Below are 16,435 nucleotides of genomic sequence, written 5' to 3'. Positions count from 1 at the left end.
CAATCAGACGACAGCATTCATTCACAGTCACATGACCTGCAGGGGCGTGTCCTTATCAGCAGGGGCGTGTCCTCATCACTCACCTTGTCCACAAAATTGTCCTCAGAGATCACAGTGGCTGGTTTCCCTGGGTAACGGTAGATATGGAAGCACCGCCTACACACACACACACACACACACACACACACACACACACACAGTTGTGAGGTAACATGATGACATCATCATCACACCTGTGGTCACATGGTCTTCCTCACCTGTAGAGCTGAGACAGAGCCTTGATCTCCACCTGACCCACTGTTTCCTGAAAACACAGGTCAAAGGTCAGAGGTCACAGCAGCAGGTCAGAAGTCAAAGGTCACAGCAGCAGGTCAAAGGTCACAGCAGCAGGTCAAAGGTCACAGCAGCAGGTCAAAGGTCACAGCAGCAGGTCAGAGGTCACAGCAGCAGGTCAGAGGTCACAGCAGCAGGTCAAAGGTCACAGCAGCAGGTCAAAGGTCACAGCAGCAGGTCAAAGGTCACAGCAGCAGGTCAGAGGTCACAGCAGCAGGTCAGAGGTCACAGCAGCAGGTCAGAGGTCACAGCAGCAGGTCAAAGGTCACAGCAGCAGGTCAAAGGTCACAGCAGCAGGTCAAAGGTCACAGCAGCAGGTCAAAGGTCACAGCAGCTCACCTTGGGGTCCTCCAAACGCTCCAAATACTTTTCAAAGGAACCTTCAACAAACTGACAGAGAAAACACACGTGTCATCAAATGGGCGGAGCCAGAGAGAGAGAGGTCACATGACCAGAGAGAGAGAGAGGTCACATGACCAGAGAGAGAGAGAGGTCACATGACCAGAGAGAGAGAGAGAGAGAGGTCACATGACCAGAGAGAGAGAGAGAGAGGTCACATGACCAGAGAGAGAGAGAGAGAGGTCACATGACCAGAGAGAGAGAGAGAGAGGTCACATGACCAGAGAGAGAGAGAGAGAGGTCACATGACCAGAGAGAGAGAGAGGTCACATGACCAGAGAGAGAGAGAGAGAGGTCACATGACCAGAGAGAGAGAGAGAGAGGTCACATGACCAGAGAGAGAGAGGTCACATGACCAGAGAGAGAGAGAGGTCACATGACCAGAGAGAGAGAGAGGTCACATGACTAGAGAGAGAGAGAGGTCACATGACCAGAGAGAGAGAGGTCACATGACCAGAGAGAGAGAGAGGTCACATGACCAGAGAGAGAGAGAGAGAGGTCACATGACCAGAGAGAGAGAGAGAGAGGTCACATGACCAGAGAGAGAGAGAGAGAGGTCACATGACCAGAGAGAGAGAGAGGTCACATGACCAGAGAGAGAGAGAGAGAGGTCACATGACCAGAGAGAGAGAGAGAGAGGTCACATGACCAGAGAGAGAGAGGTCACATGACCAGAGAGAGAGAGGTCACATGACCAGAGAGAGAGAGAGGTCACATGACCAGAGAGAGAGAGAGGTCACATGACTAGAGAGAGAGAGAGGTCACATGACCAGAGAGAGAGAGGTCACATGACCAGAGAGAGAGAGGTCACATGACCAGAGAGAGAGAGGTCACATGACCAGAGAGAGAGAGGTCACATGACTAGAGAGAGAGAGAGGTCACATGACTAGAGAGAGAGAGAGGTCACATGACCAGAGAGAGAGAGGTCACATGACCAGAGAGAGAGAGGTCACATGACCAGAGAGAGAGAGAGAGGTCACATGACCAGAGAGAGAGAGAGAGAGAGAGGTCACATGACCAGAGAGAGAGAGAGAGGTCACATGACCAGAGAGAGAGAGGTCACATGACCAGAGTCAAACTCACCGGCTCAAAGTTTGATCTGTTCAGTCTCATAAAGTTTGCACAATCCTGACGAATCCTCCTGTGGTAGTTCTGAGAGAAGTACAACTACACACACAAGTACACACACACACAAGTACATACACACAGTACACACACAAGTACACAGACACAGAAGTACATACATGCAGTACACACACACACAGAAGTACATACACACACACACAAGTACACAGAAGTACATACACACAGTACACACACACATTGTTAGTAGTACACAAAGTTACTTTGTAACCACAGATAAAAAGTGTGAACTTCATCAGTTTCCATGGTAACAGCAGAACTGAGACACCTGTCTGTCTGTCTGTCTGTCTCTCAGTGTCTGTCTGTCTGTCTGTCTGTCTCACCTGCTCGGACACGGCTCGGAACAGACTGGACGCGTCTCGCGCCACCATCTTCCGGTACAGTCCCAGACTGGACAGATAATCGTCCATGTTGACAAAGTACTTCTTCAAACCTTTCTGCATGTTTACACACACACACACACACACACACACGCGCGCGTCCACACCTGTGTGTCCACACCTGTCCTCACACACCTGTCCTGTGTCTCTGCGCGTGTCCGCTCACACGCTGCACACGTGACTCTAATCATGACTAACGAGCGCGCGACGCCTCGACGACGCCACGAGCCCAACGGGAATTAAACTTTATTAACTTTATTATTACTGCTAATCATTTATTATTAATAACAATTATAATTACTTGAAATAATAAAAATACAATTTCTTGTACAAACAGTGTTTAATTAAAACAATTAAACTGTTATATTATATAATATCTTATTATATTACATTACATTGAATTATATAATATTATAGTAATTTACATTATATCATTTTATTTTATATTGTATTATATCATAAACACGTTATGCTACGCAGTGTCAGCTTCAGACCAGCAGGTGGCGCTGACACTCGCTGTCACTGCTCCTCATTAGAAGAAGAAAAGGGTGTCAGTGCGCATGCGCCTCGTGGGTGTGTTCCGGAGGTGACAGCGGGCTCTTTGGTCGTTTCTGACCGACAGTGTGCTCCTCATGTCGGCTCTGCTGCTCTGGAGGCTCCGCTCGTTCAGCGGGCCCCCGGGCCTCCTCTGTGCCGGCTCTGTGCGCTCCCTCAGCGGCCGTCCTCCTCTGGACATGTCCGCTGCCCGCGTCCGGACCACCTTCCTGGACTTCTTCCGGAAGAAACACGGACACCTGCTGGTCCCGTCCTCACCGGTTCGGCCCAGAGGAGACCCGAGCTTACTGTTCGTCAACGCTGGCATGAACCAGGTCAGTGTAGACCTGGTCTGTCCCTGGTCCAGGTCCCGGTCCCGGTTCTGAGCTAACACCTCAACTAGTAAGCTAGCAGCAGTGAGCTAACGCTTTCAAAACAAGTGACGTCACATGAGCGTGTCAGCGTTTCTATGACAACTGTAAGACCTGGACCAGACCTGGACCAGACCTGGACCAGACCTGGACCAGACCTGGACCAGACCTGGACCAGACCTGGACCAGACCTGGACCAGACCTGGACTTTAATTCATGTGTTCACCTCATACAGACTTTACTGATGTCACGTGAAACGTGCTTTTACTCTGAAATATCACTGTGATGTCTCTGTCCTCTTTGTCCTCCCTGTCTGTCCTCTCTCTCTCCCCGTCTGTCCTCTGTCTCTCTCTCTCCCCGTCTGTCCTCTCTCTCCCTGTCTGTCCCCATCTGTCCCGTCCCCGTCTGTCCTCAGTTCAAACCCGTCCTCTTGGGGACAGTTGACCCTCGCAGTGCGATGTCGTCTTACGTCAGAGTGACTAACAGTCAAAAGTGTGTGAGAGCTGGAGGGAAACACAACGACCTTGAGGACGTTGGACGAGACGTTTACCATCACACCTTCTTTGAGATGATGGGGACGTGGTCCTTTGGAGACTACTTCAAGGTCAGTGACCACTTCCTGTTCACACGCACAAACAACAGCTGATGTGAGATGTCACTTCCTGTTTCCTGTTTCCTGTGTTTTCAGAAGGAGGCGTGCTCTATGGCCTGGAGCCTCCTCACAGAGGATTATGGGATATCTGCTGACAGACTCTATGTGTCCTACTTCTCTGGAGACGCCAGGTCAGGTCTGCCCATGGACCAGGAGACACTTCAGACCTGGTTGGACATCGGGTATGAGGACAGGATGTGGTTCAGACCAGGGTTCAGGACCAGGGTCCAGATCAGGGTTCAGATCAGGGTTCAGATCAGGGTTCAGGACTATGGTTCAAGACCAGGGTTCAGATCAGGGTTCAGGACCAGAGTCCAGATCAGTGATGGTGTCTCCTCCTCAGGGTTCCTCACACTCGTCTTCTGCCGTTTGGACTCAAAGAGAACTTCTGGGAGATGGGGGACTCTGGACCATGTGGACCCTGCACTGAGATCCACTATGACCACGTGGGAGGACGAGACGCTGCCGTCCTCGTCAACACCAACAGTCCTGAGGTTGTGGAGATCTGGAACCTGGTCTTCATGCAGTACAACAGGTCTCACACACACACACATGAACCAGTTCAGTCCACATCAGACCGGTCCCATCTGACCTGTGTGTGTATGTGTGTGTGTGTTGTCCTCAGGGACATGGACCAGAGTCTTCAGCCTCTTCCTCAGCTCAGTGTGGACACAGGGATGGGACTGGAGAGACTGGTGAGCGTCCTCCAGGGGACGACGTCCAACTATGAGACAGACCTGTTCACCCCACTGCTGCACGCCATCCACCAGGTACACCTGTCCACCGGGGGGGGGGGGGGCACACCTGTCCACCGGGGGGGGGACACCTGTCCACCGGGGGGGGCAGAGACACCTGTCCAATGGGGGGGGGGGGGGGGAACACACCTGTCCACGGGGTACACACACACCTGTCTTGTGTTGTTGTGCTGGTTCTCAGTGATGTTTCTGTCCTCAGAGGTCAAAGGTCGGGCCGTACGGGGTCAGGTCAGGGTCAGCTGACCAGGCCACGGTGGACATGGCGTACCGCGTGGTGGTCGACCACGTCCGCACTCTGTCCGTCTGTGTCGCAGACGGTGTCCACCCAGGGATGTCCGGAGCAGAGTGAGACGTCCTCTGGACACTTTTGGACACTTTTGACACACTTTGTTTAGTTGTTTATTGTGTGTGTGTGTGTGTGTGTGTCTCAGGTTAGTGTTGCGTAGGATCCTTCGTCGTGCAGTGCGTTACTGTGTGCAGGTCCTTCAGGCTCCTCAGGGGGCGCTGGCGAGTCTCGTTCCTACGGTTGCAAACATTCTGGTAAGATATTTCCCATCTTGCCTCTCACCTGTCTGTGTTCACAATAACTCCGCCCCCTTTGTTTCCAGGGCGACACCTACCCTGAGCTGCACGCAGAGAAAGAGCGGGTGAGTTTGTTTTTTTAGGCTGTGACATCACTTCCTCTTGACTGTGACATCACTTCCTCTTGACTGTGACATCACTTTCTCTTGACTGTGACATCACTTCCTCTTCACTGTGACATCACTTCCTCTTTACTGTGACATCACTTCCTCTTGACTGTGACATCACTTCCTCTTGACCGTGACATCACTTCCTCTTGACTGTGACATCACTTCCTCTTGACTGTGACATCACTTCCTCTTTACTGTGACATCACTTCCTCTTCACTGTGACATCACTTCCTCTTCACTGTGACATCACTTCCTCTTCACTGTGACATCACTTCCTCTTTACTGTGACATCACTTCCTCTTCACTGTGACATCACTTCCTCTTGACCGTGACATCACTTCCTCTTCACTGTGACATCACTTCCTCTTGACCGTGACATCACTTCCTCTTTACTGTGACATCAATTCCTCTTTACTGTGACATCATCAGAGTGATGATTGACAGCTGCTCTTCTCCTCAGATCATGGACGTCATAAACGAGAACGAGGCTCACTTCCTGTCGTCCCTGCAGCAAGGCAGCAGACTGATCCTGAGGACACTCCAGAGGACAGAGGACAACCACCGTGTCTTCCCGGGTCAGTCTCACACGTCCTCTCACGTGTCCTCTCGTGTCCTCTCCTGTGTCTCTCACATGTCTCTCACGTGTCCTCTCCTGTGTCTCTCACATGTCCTCACATGTCCTCTCACATGTCTCTCCCGTGTCCTCCAGCCTCAGTGGCCTGGTCTCTTCACAGGGACCTGGGTTTCCCTCTGGACCTGGTGGACCTGATGTTGGACGAGCGTGGTGTCCACGTGGACCGTCAGGAGCTGGACCGTCTCATCGAAGAGAACCACAAGGTGGCGCTAAACTTTGATGCCGTTGGTCTTTTATTGTGAAGGCGCTGACAGGAAGCTGCAGTGATGATGTCACTTCCTGTGTGCGCAGGTGACGTCAGAGCTGCAGTCCGGCGCTCGGTCTGGGTCTCGTTGGACTCTGGACGTCCAGAGTCTGGCGGCGCTGCATCGTGACGGCGTCCCTCACACTGAGGACACTCTGAAGTATCAGTACTCACTGGAGGACGGACATTATGGTGCAGTGTCTCCGTCCATGTGCACAGTTAACGTCTCTGACCTTAGCTCGCAGGGCTAACCGCTAACCTCAGCCTGTCTCCTCGCAGTCTTCCCAGCATGCCGTGCGACGGTGGTGGCACTGTACGACGGTCAGGCGCTGGTGTCAGAGGTCACAGAGGGACAGCGCTGCGGTGTCCTCCTGGACAAGACCAGCTTCTACTCTGAGCAGGGAGGACAGTCACATGACCAGGGCTACTTCACCAGAGACGGCCTGCAGGTGAGACACAGGAAGTGACCTCACACAGGAAGTGACCTCACACAGGAAGTGACTCCACGCGTCTCTCCCTGTCCCTAAGGACGTCCTGTTCCCTGTGGAGAATGTGGTCCTGGTGGGCGGGTACGTGGTCCATCAGGTGACGGCAGCTGAGAACCTGAAGACCGGAGACCAGGTCCAGCTCCACCTGGACGAGGTAGAGTTGAGTGAAGTGGATCAGGATCTGGTGTCCTGGTCCTGGTCTAAAGGTGTGTGTCCACAGGTCCACAGGTTGTCCCTCATGGTGAACCACACAGCCACTCACCTGCTGAACTTTGCTCTGAGGACAGTTCTGGGTCCATCTGTCCATCAGCGAGGGTCTCACGTGTCCACTGACCGTCTGCGCTTTGACGTCTCTGTTAAGGTTTGTCTCTCACTGTCTCTGTCTCTGTGTCCCCGTCATGTCTCATGTCTCATGTCTCATGTCTGTCCTCAGGAGTCTCTGAGCTCGTCTCAGCTGCAGCAGGTGGAGGCGTGTCTTCACCACATCATCTCAGCCAATCAGAGGGTCCACAGCGAGGAGGTCCCTCTGCAGGAGGTCAAGAGCATCAGAGGACTGAGGACAGTGGACGAGGTGAGCGGGGACACGTCTGTGAGGACCGTCTGTGTCTCTGTCTGTCCCTGACTGTCTCTGTGTCCTCAGGTTTACCCTGATCCTGTTCGCGTGGTCTCTGTCGGGGTCCTGGTCTCTGAGCTGTCCAACGCTGGGACAGACACGTCTGTGGAGCTCTGCTGTGGGACGTGAGGACACTGTTTACTGTCTGTCCACGTCTGTCCACGTCTGTCCACGTCTGTCCATGTCTGTTTACTGTCTGTCCACGTCTGTTTACTGTCTGTCCACGTCTGTCCATGTCTGTTTACTGTCTGTCCACGTCTGTTTACTGTCTGTCCACGTCTGTCCATGTCTGTTTACTGTCTGTTTACTGTCTGTGTCTCAGTCATCTTCTACAGACCGGTTGTGTCCAGGACATCGTGATCGTCTCAGAGAGACAAACGGTCAGAGGAATCAGTCGCATCATCGCTGTGACTGGACATGAGGCCACACGGGTTAGTTAACAAGTTAGTTAACCGCCTCACAGGTTAGTTAATGATGTCACAGGTTAGTTAAAAAGTTAGCTAACCACCTCATGGGTTAGTTAATGATGTCACGGGTTAGTTAATGATGTCACAGGTTAGTTAACAAGTTAGCTAACTGCCTCATGGGTTAGTTAATGATGTCACGGGTTAGTTAATGATGTCACAGGTTAGTTAACAAGTTAGCTAACTGCCTCATGGGTTAGTTAATGATGTCACGGGTTAGTTAATAAGTTAGTTAACTGCCTCACAGGTTCGTTAATGATGTCACAGGTTAGTTCACAAGTTAGCTAACCGCCTCATGGGTTAGTTAATGATGTCACGGGTTAGTTAACAAGATAGTTAACCACCTCCCGGGTTAGTTAATGATGTCACAGGTTAGTTAACCACCTCACGGGTTGGTTAATGATGTCACGAGTTAGGGTTAGTTAACGAGTTAGTTTACAAGTTAGTTAACCGCCTCATGGGTTAGTTGATGTCACGGTTCAGTTAACCACCTTAAGGGTTAGTTAATGATGTCACAGGTTTGAAAACGGGTTAGTTAATCACCTCACGGGTCAGTTAACGAGTTAATTAACCACTTCATGGGTTAGTTAATGATGTCACGGGTTAGAAAACAGGTTAGTTAACAAGTTAGTCAACCGCCTCACGGGTTAGTTAATGTCACGGGTTAGAAAACGGGTTAGTTAACCACCTAATGGGTTAGTTAAGTTACTTAACCACCTCATGGGTTAGTTAATGATGTCACGGGTCAGGTAACCACCTCACGGGTCAGTTAACTGGTCAGTTAATGTCTGTGTGTCCAGGCCCGGGAGGCGGGGCAGGTCTTGTCTGAGGACGTGGACTCGCTGTCGGCCAGATTCTCAGGCTCCGCCCCCTCTGACCTCACTTCCGCTCAGCGTCTGGCCAAAGATGTCGGACTCCTGTCTGATGTAAGTGTAATTACCCAGAATGCCGTGCTGCACTGTGTGTGAAAAAGATGGCGTTTGACCCTGATGTGTGATTGACAGACAGTAGACTCCACCCCCATCCCCCAGTGGCAGCGCAGGGAACTGCAGAGTCAGCTGAGAGCACTGCAGAGGCGGAGCAACACCATCGTCAGGAAGCTGGAGACCAGAGAGGTGAGACTGACCTTTGACCTCTGACACACTGACCTCTGACCTCTGCTCTTGTCTGTTGACCATGGTCCTCCATGTTTTCCCATCATGCTTTGCTCAGGCTGCGGCTCGGGCTCAGCTTTTGCTGGAGAAGAACGGACAGAAGGAAATCCTGGTGGACTTAGTGGAGTCGGACTCTCTGTCGGTGAGGACGCTAAGCTCCGCCTCTCTGAGGCCGAGTCGACTGAGATTGAAACACAGGAAGTGACATGACAAACAGGAAGTGACATGACACTCACGTGTTGTTGCAGGTGGTGATGAAGACGGTGAATCAGCTGACCGCCGCCTCTCCGCTCAGTCACGTGATGCTGCTCACTCACCAGAGGCATTCTGGGAAGGTTCTGTGCGCCTGTCAGGTTCCCAAGGTAACCACCACTCACCTGTCAGTTACCTCAGAGGGGGCGGGGTCATGTACGCAGCCTCTCATTGGCCTCTTTTCCCTCCTCAGGACTCGGCGTCTCTCCTGGCCTCTGATTGGGCGACAGCCGTGTGCGGTCACCTGGGCGGCGCTGGCGGCGGCTCGGCCGTGGTCGCAAAAGGAACAGGAAGTACCAGTGACATCACTGACGCTCTGAGATGGGCGGAGCAATTTGCCCTCCAGAGAAAACAGCTATGATGTCATTGCAAGAGTTAGCCCCGCCCACAGTTTCTTTGTTTTAAAAGAAATAAAAAGCTTTATTCTGTTATTGATCGTCTTTATTGATGAAACCACATGAAACCACATGGAACCACTTCAGTCCAGATCTTCACCAGTGCTGGATCAGGTCCTGGTCAGGTCCTGGTCCAAGATCTGGTTCTTCACAGCATAGACATGTTCAGCCACTGGAACAGAACCACATCATCTTCATCATCATCTTCATCATTATGTTATTATCATTATCATTATCATCATCATCTTCATCATCATCATGTTATCATTATCATCATCATCATCATCATCACCATCATCGTCATCATCATGTTATTATCATCATCTTCATCATCTTAATCATATTCATCATCATCATCATCATCTTCATCACCATCATCATCTTCATGTTATTATCATCTTCATCATCATCATCACCATCATCATAATCATAATCCTCATCATCTTCATCATCATCCTCATCATCTTCATCATCATCATCTTCATCATCCTCACCTCCAGAAAGTTCACCTCGATGGTTCCTGACTTTTCTTTGTCCAACGTATCAAATGTGTCTGTGGACAGGAAGTGACATCAACATCATCATCATCATCAGTGAAGACATTTACGTGTGTGTGTGTGTGTGTGTGTGTGTGTGTGTGTGTGTGTGTGTGTGTGTGTGTGTGTGTGTGTGTGTGTGTGTGTGTGTGTGTGTGTGTGTGTGTGTGTGTGTGTGTGTGTGTGTGTGTGTGTGTGTGTGTGTGTGTGTGTGTGTGTCTCCACACTAACCAAACATAGTCTCCAGTTTAACCAAACAGGAAACAAAGTTGTCAAAGTCGATCAGATCATCTTCACTGTAACGAGCGACGAGGATCTGGTTCAGAGGATTATTCAGACTGAAGCCTGGACACAAACAGGTCAGAGGTCAGAGGTCAGACTGAGACACAGACAGGTCAGAGGTCAGACTGAGACACAGACAGGTCAGAGGTCAGAGTCTGTATAAACATGTCCTCACCTGCTTCATCCACTGCTCCTCTCATCTCTGAAGAGCTCATCGTCCCTGACTGATCCACGTCCTTCTCACGGTAGATGTTCTGTCTCACAGGAGGACAGACGAGGACACAGGAGGACAGACGAGGACACAGGAGGACAGACGAGGACAAACGAGGACACAGGAGGACAGACGAGGACACAGGAGGACAGACAAGGACAGAGGAGGGCAGACGAGGACACAGGAGGACAGACGAGGACAGACGAGGACACAGGAGGACAGACGAGGACAGACGAGGACACAGGAGGACAGACGAGGACAGAGGAGGACAGACGAGGACACAGATGAGATGAATCACTTCCTGGAGTGAACCCACACATCATGAGGTCAAAGGTCAAACTCACCAGGTATTTGTCGATCTTAGTCCAAAGAACTTTGAACTCAATCAAACCAAGTTTACCACTGCCATCTTTCTGAGGGAGGGGTCAGGAAACTGTGTGTGTGTGTGTGTGTGTGTGAGAGAGTGTGAGTGTGTGTTAGTGTGTGTGTGTCACTGCTGTAGTGAAGGATACATCCAGCAGGTTCACCATGTTACGACATGTGCAGAGGCTGAAGCCATCGGTCTTAATGTCAGATCCTGACACACACACACACACACACACACACACACACACACACACACACACACACACACACACACACACACACACACACACACACACACACACACACACACACACACACACACACACACACACACACACACACACACACACACACACACACACACACAGGTGAGGTGATGATGTCATCAGGTGGGCGGCGGCTTCAGTGTTCATGTGTTCATTCTTACGTTTGGTCACAACTTTGTTGAGAATCTTCTTGAGTTCAAACACACTGATCTCACTGTCCTGTAACACACACACACACACACACACGTCATGTAACATGTAACACACATGTAACACACACACACACACACACACACACACACACACTCACCCCTCCGGCCAGTTTACCAAACAAACTCCTGAATCGATCGTCCACGTCGTCTTCATCGATGTTCATCTAAAGAGACGAAGACGTCAGTGTGACCTTCAGGTCAGAGGTCAGAGGTCAGAGGTCAGAGGTCACTCACCTTCTCCACTCTGGACTCGATGGGGTCATCCATCTCTCTGCACACACACACACACACACACACACACACACACAGGTTAGAGCTGCACTTCCTCCCGCCTCCTGCAGGTGCTGCTGTTGTCAGTCACGTACTGAAACTCCGCCCCCTTCTCAGAGAACACTCGTACACAGAAGTCTCCGTTCTTGTGCGGCTCAAAGGTGGACGGCACCAGCAGGTACGCCCCCGGTGGCAGACACAGGCGACTGCACACCTCACGCAGATTAATGAAGGTCTCTGAGCGAGCGGCCGAGGCGTGACGCAGGAAGAAGTCCTCCTTCAGGTGGACGCTACGCTGTCCACGCAACTGAGAGGACAGACCAGAGGACAGAGAGGACACCAGAGGACAGAGGAGGACAGAAGAAGACAACATGAGAGACAGATGAATCAGACCTGGGTGACGCGGTGGTGATGTGGTGATGGTGATGTTCGTACCTCGTCAGGAACCTGAAACAAACAGAGGAAGAGGATCAGAGAAGAGGCCACGCCTCCTGGTCGATGACATCATCACGCCTCCTGTTTCGATGACATCATCACTCGCTCACCTCATATATAGCAAAGCCCACAGTGAGCATGTCCTCGTTCATCTTCCTCATACGTCTGCGGTTCTTCTGAAGAAGACCAATCACCAGACTGCAGCCGGACTCACCGTCTTCAGGGTCATCGTCCTCCTCGTCCAACTGGATCAGGAACTGAGGGTTCTTCCAGAACGTCTCTGAGAACACAAGAGGACACAAGAGACATGGACTCAACCTGGACCTGAACCTGAACCTGGTCCTGAACCTGAACCTGGTCCTGAACCTGAACCTGGTCCTGAACCTAAACCTGAACCTGAACCTGAACCTGAACCTGAACCTGGTCCTGAACCTAAACCTGAACCTGAACCTGAACCTGAACCTGAACCTGGTCCTGAACCTGAACCTGGTCCTGAACCTAAACCTGAACCTGAACCTGAACCTGAACCTGAACCTGAACCTGGTCCTGGTCCTGGTCCTGAACCTGGTCCTGGCCTCAGAGACTGACCTCCTCCTCTTCATGATCACTAACCTCCAAACACGTGAAGTTTAAACATAAACATTTAAACATAGGCTTCATGTGGGCGTGGTCACTCACGGGGGAAGTTCCTGCAGCCTCCAGCGGTCGAGCCACGCCTCCACGAGCCCTCGTACTTAGACAACGCCCACTTTGAGGCGTGGTCATCACTCAGAGCGTCAGGTGTCAGGTTACAGATCTCCAGACGAGAGTAATGACGCAGGAAATCAGAGAAGGACATCCTGTGAGGAGGAGCAGGAGGAGGAGGAGGTAGAGGAGGAGGAGGAGGAGGAGGAGGAGGAGGAGGAGGAGGAGGAGGGGAGGAGCAGGAGGAGGAGGAGGAGGAGGAGGAGGAGGGGGGGAGGAGCAGGAGGAGGAGGAGGAGGAGGAGGAGGAGGAGGAGGGGGGGAGGAGGAGGAGGAGGAGGAGGAGGAGGGGGGGAGGAGCAGGAGGAGGAGGATGTTTACAGTGATGTTTACAGTGTTGTTTACAGTGATGTTTACAGTGTTGTTTACAGTGATGTTTACAGTGATGTTTACAGTGTTTACAGTGATGTTTACAGTGTTTACAGTGATGTTTACAGTGTTGTTTACAGTGTTTACAGTGATGTTTACAGTGACGTCACATGTCCAAAGTTTACCAGAACTCTCCGTCCTCTGAACGATGACTCAGCCGTTCTCTGTCCTCATCACTGACGTAACGCCACTGCATGGAACTGTTGACAAACACACAACATCAACACAACATCAACATCACATCACATCAACACAACACAACATCAACACAAACACAACATAAACAAATAAACATATTAACAGCAGATTAACAGCTGAGTGCTCAGAAGAAGGCGGGGCTTAACATCAACCATGTGACCTACTTGTCACTCCAGGCTCCGGTCCACTCCACCTGACCCCAGGGATTCCGGATCCGGATCAGCTTCTCCATGTCTCCACGGTATTCCACCTGCAGCCAATCACACGCAGAGACAGTGTCACGTGATTGGACGACAAGTCTCCCCATGCCCCGCCTCCATCAGAGGCTAACAGCAAGGTGGGCGGGGCTCTTACCTCAGCTACACCTGTCACTGAGTAGGCGTGGCCTTTGACCAGCTTCTGAGAAGTGACCGCCTCTGAGTCTGCTGAACTGGAGATCTGAGAGACAGACAGGCAGACAGACGGAGAGAGAGACAGACAGGCAGAGAGACAGACAGACAGAGAGACAGACAGACAGGGAGAGAGAGAGACAGACGGGGAGAGAGACAGACAGAGAGACAGACAGGCAGAGAGACAGGGAGACAGGGAGAGAGACAGACAGGCAGAGAGACAGACAGTTAGAGTGTCCTCCTCAGAGCAGAGCTCCCCCCTGTGGTCAGAGTGAGTCTCACATCTATAGAACAGCCCATCAGAGAACCTCTGTTCACAGCTTTGTTCAGGATGTGGAACAGATGAGGACTTGGTCTGTTCAGGTTGTGGACTTCAGAGATTCCTCCTGTGAAGTCCTCAAAACCTTCAATGGTGGATCCTCCAGACAGAGCCTCGTAACAGCCGTTCACTCTGAGGACATGTGAGGACAGAGGAGGACAGATGAGGACATGTGAGGACACGTGAGGACAGATGAGGACAGATGAAGACATGTGAGGACAGATAAGGACATGTGAGGACACGTGAGGACAGAGGAGGACAGATGAGGACATGTGAGGACATGTGAGGACAGAGGAGGACAGATGAGGACATGTGAGGACACGTGAGGACAGATGAGGACAGAGGAGGACATGTGAAGACATGTGAGGACAGAGGAGGACACGTGAGGACAGAGGAGGACAGATGAGGACATGTGAGGACAGAGGAGGACAGATGAGGACATGTGAAGACACGTGAGGACAGATGAGGACAGATGAGGACATGTCTTACTTGGCGTAGGCCTTCTCCAGCAGAGCGCTCCAGAACTCCGCCCCCTCTGCTGAGTGGACGAACAGCAGCTCGTCGTCTTTGACAGGAAGACGGTCGTCGATGACCACGTCCACCCACTGTCCAAACTGCCACAACTGCAGAGGACACAGGTCAGAGGACAGATGTCAGAGGACACAGGTCAGTACAGGGGACTGTGTACTAGTGTCACAGTATACTTGTGTACTTGTGTACTCTGGAGTACCTGGAAGTGGAATATTCCTGCGTACTCTCCGTCCCTGAAACTCTGTCCATGTGGAACGACCCGAGCCAGAACTTCCTGGTTCAGGGTCAGAGAGGCTATGGCAGCGAGGAGCCAGCAGTCACCTACACACACACACACACACACACACACACACACATATCATTTAACATGTAACACACACACAGGGGGCGGGGCCTGACCCACACACACACACACACACACACACACAGTTCTTACCCAGAGCTCCCTGACAGATGTCCGTCCTTGATGCTCCAGACACAATGAACTCAGGGTCAGAGGTCAGCTCCTAAACAACAACAACAACATGAGACCTGGACCTGCAGAGACCTGATAAACTGACCTAACCGGTCTCTTCAGTGATTGACAAGCTGCTCCGCCCCTGTTTGTAATGGGCGTGGCTTGTTGAAGAGGCACAGGTGAAACAGGAAAAGCAGGAAGTGGATTCTGTTTTGAGATTCTGATGCAGACCAGAGACTATCTGATTAATCTGATTAATCTGATTGATCTGATTGATCTGATTAATCTGGTGTAAAACTTCAAATCTAAGTCAAATCTAAATCTTTTCTTCTTAAAGTTCGTTCTTTAAACGTTTGATTTCACTCCGAGTTTATTTTTAACTTTAAATTTAAAATGCACACTTTTTTTAAGCGGAGTTCGGCATCGATGCAGAACCAGAACCTGAAGCACTGACCGTGGGTCTCCTCCAGGACACTCCGCGGGTCTTGACAGAGTTCGGGCCCAGGTCCTTGAACCCCAGAGAAGAGGACAGCGCCGGGAAAGTCTCATCCTGGAACAGTTGACCCGTGTCGAAGCAGCGCTGCCGCAGAGTCTCATAGTCCTGGTTCAGGTACTTCACGGCCCGGCTGTTGGTTCCGATCCCCTGGTTCTTCTCTCTCTGGTGCTGAAGAGCGCACGCGATTCCTGCCATGATGCACGAGACTGTGGACAGAAGACAGAGACACAGAGACACAGAGACACGGTCCTCACACCTGAACACACACAGGTGACACTTCCGCTCAGGACCTTCAAAAATAAATCACCTGCTCACGATCCCGCAGCTCATCCGGGGTCCCGGACCTGGTCTCTGATCCTGGACCAGGTCTCTGTGATGGAGGACACGAGGACACGAGGACACGAGGACACGAGGACACGAGGACACGAGGACACGAGTCTGTCTCTTTGTCCCTGATCCTCTTTTCTTAGACTCTTTAGATGTAAATGCTTTTAATTTGAAGTCTGGCGTTCTGACTTCCTGTTTACACTCCACACACACACACACACACCCCCTGAGACCACGCCCTTTCTGCTTCAGTTTGTTCTGTATTTAAAATTCTTTCAGCATTTGTCAGTGTGTGTGTGTGTGTTTTGTGTATGTGTGTGTGTTTTGTGTATGTATGTGTGTGTGTGTTTTGTGTATGTGTGTGTGTGTTTTGTGTATGTGTGTGTGTGTGTGTTTTTATTCTGACAAAAATAATCAAAGAAAGATGAAAAAACACAAAGAAGCAAAAGAAGATTATTGTTATAAAGTTTGTGGGTAAGGGTTAAGTATATGTAAATATATATACGTACATATATACTGTGTATA

General features: G+C 51.0%; 3 protein-coding genes across 6 annotated transcripts in view; 1 reads left to right on the top strand and 2 right to left on the bottom strand.

Annotated features, from left to right (window-relative positions):
- The window catches only part of alg13 (ALG13 UDP-N-acetylglucosaminyltransferase subunit), a 10,560-nt gene extending 8,169 nt beyond the window's left edge, over nt 1–2,391 (bottom strand). For 2 of the 4 annotated variants that reach the window (XM_083905867.1, XM_083905868.1), the window contains exons 1-5: nt 2,199–2,391; nt 1,816–1,899; nt 673–723; nt 258–304; nt 84–156 (exon numbers count right to left, since the gene is read on the bottom strand). In XM_083905867.1, the coding sequence (XP_083761993.1) occupies nt 84–156; nt 258–304; nt 673–723; nt 1,816–1,899; nt 2,199–2,318 (375 nt within the window). In that variant the 5' untranslated portion in view covers nt 2,319–2,391. Of the gene's footprint in view, nt 1–83; nt 157–257; nt 305–672; nt 724–1,815; nt 1,900–2,198 lie in introns of those variants that run through there. The other 2 variants (XM_083905869.1, XM_083905870.1) reach the window with 1 other exon arrangement.
- A 442-nt stretch (nt 2,392–2,833) lies between these two features.
- On the top strand, nt 2,834–9,532 carry aars2 (alanyl-tRNA synthetase 2, mitochondrial (putative)). The gene is made up of 22 exons (XM_083905866.1): nt 2,834–3,124; nt 3,576–3,764; nt 3,849–3,994; nt 4,156–4,347; nt 4,438–4,582; nt 4,767–4,912; nt 4,999–5,107; nt 5,176–5,214; nt 5,720–5,834; nt 5,969–6,096; nt 6,185–6,329; nt 6,417–6,586; nt 6,666–6,779; nt 6,846–6,986; nt 7,059–7,196; nt 7,266–7,363; nt 7,561–7,669; nt 8,503–8,628; nt 8,707–8,817; nt 8,915–8,998; nt 9,105–9,218; nt 9,302–9,532. Exons 1-22 carry the CDS (start codon nt 2,888–2,890, stop codon nt 9,467–9,469), a joined length of 2,964 nt encoding a protein of 987 aa, XP_083761992.1. The 5' UTR covers nt 2,834–2,887; the 3' UTR covers nt 9,470–9,532.
- Nucleotides 9,533–9,537: 5 nt separating this feature from the next.
- LOC310940869 (calpain-2 catalytic subunit-like) lies at nt 9,538–15,778 on the bottom strand (the record flags this gene model as incomplete). The annotated part of the gene is made up of 21 exons (XM_083905902.1): nt 9,538–9,675; nt 9,998–10,056; nt 10,271–10,384; nt 10,497–10,575; nt 10,877–10,945; nt 11,045–11,109; nt 11,326–11,383; nt 11,475–11,540; nt 11,611–11,647; nt 11,742–11,953; nt 12,082–12,093; nt 12,192–12,361; nt 12,760–12,920; nt 13,319–13,393; nt 13,556–13,641; nt 13,746–13,829; nt 14,063–14,231; nt 14,589–14,722; nt 14,830–14,951; nt 15,067–15,136; nt 15,542–15,778. 21 exons carry the CDS (start codon nt 15,776–15,778, stop codon nt 9,652–9,654), a joined length of 2,103 nt encoding a protein of 700 aa, XP_083762028.1. The 3' UTR covers nt 9,538–9,651.
- Nucleotides 15,779–16,435: the final 657 nt, after the last annotated feature.

Source organism: Microchirus variegatus, assembly GCF_963457635.1.
Source record: "Microchirus variegatus genome assembly, chromosome: 19".
NCBI lineage: Eukaryota > Metazoa > Chordata > Actinopteri > Pleuronectiformes > Soleidae > Microchirus > Microchirus variegatus.
The sequence above is the reverse complement of the archived record's forward strand: the minus strand, read 5'-3'. Positions and strand labels throughout refer to the sequence as shown.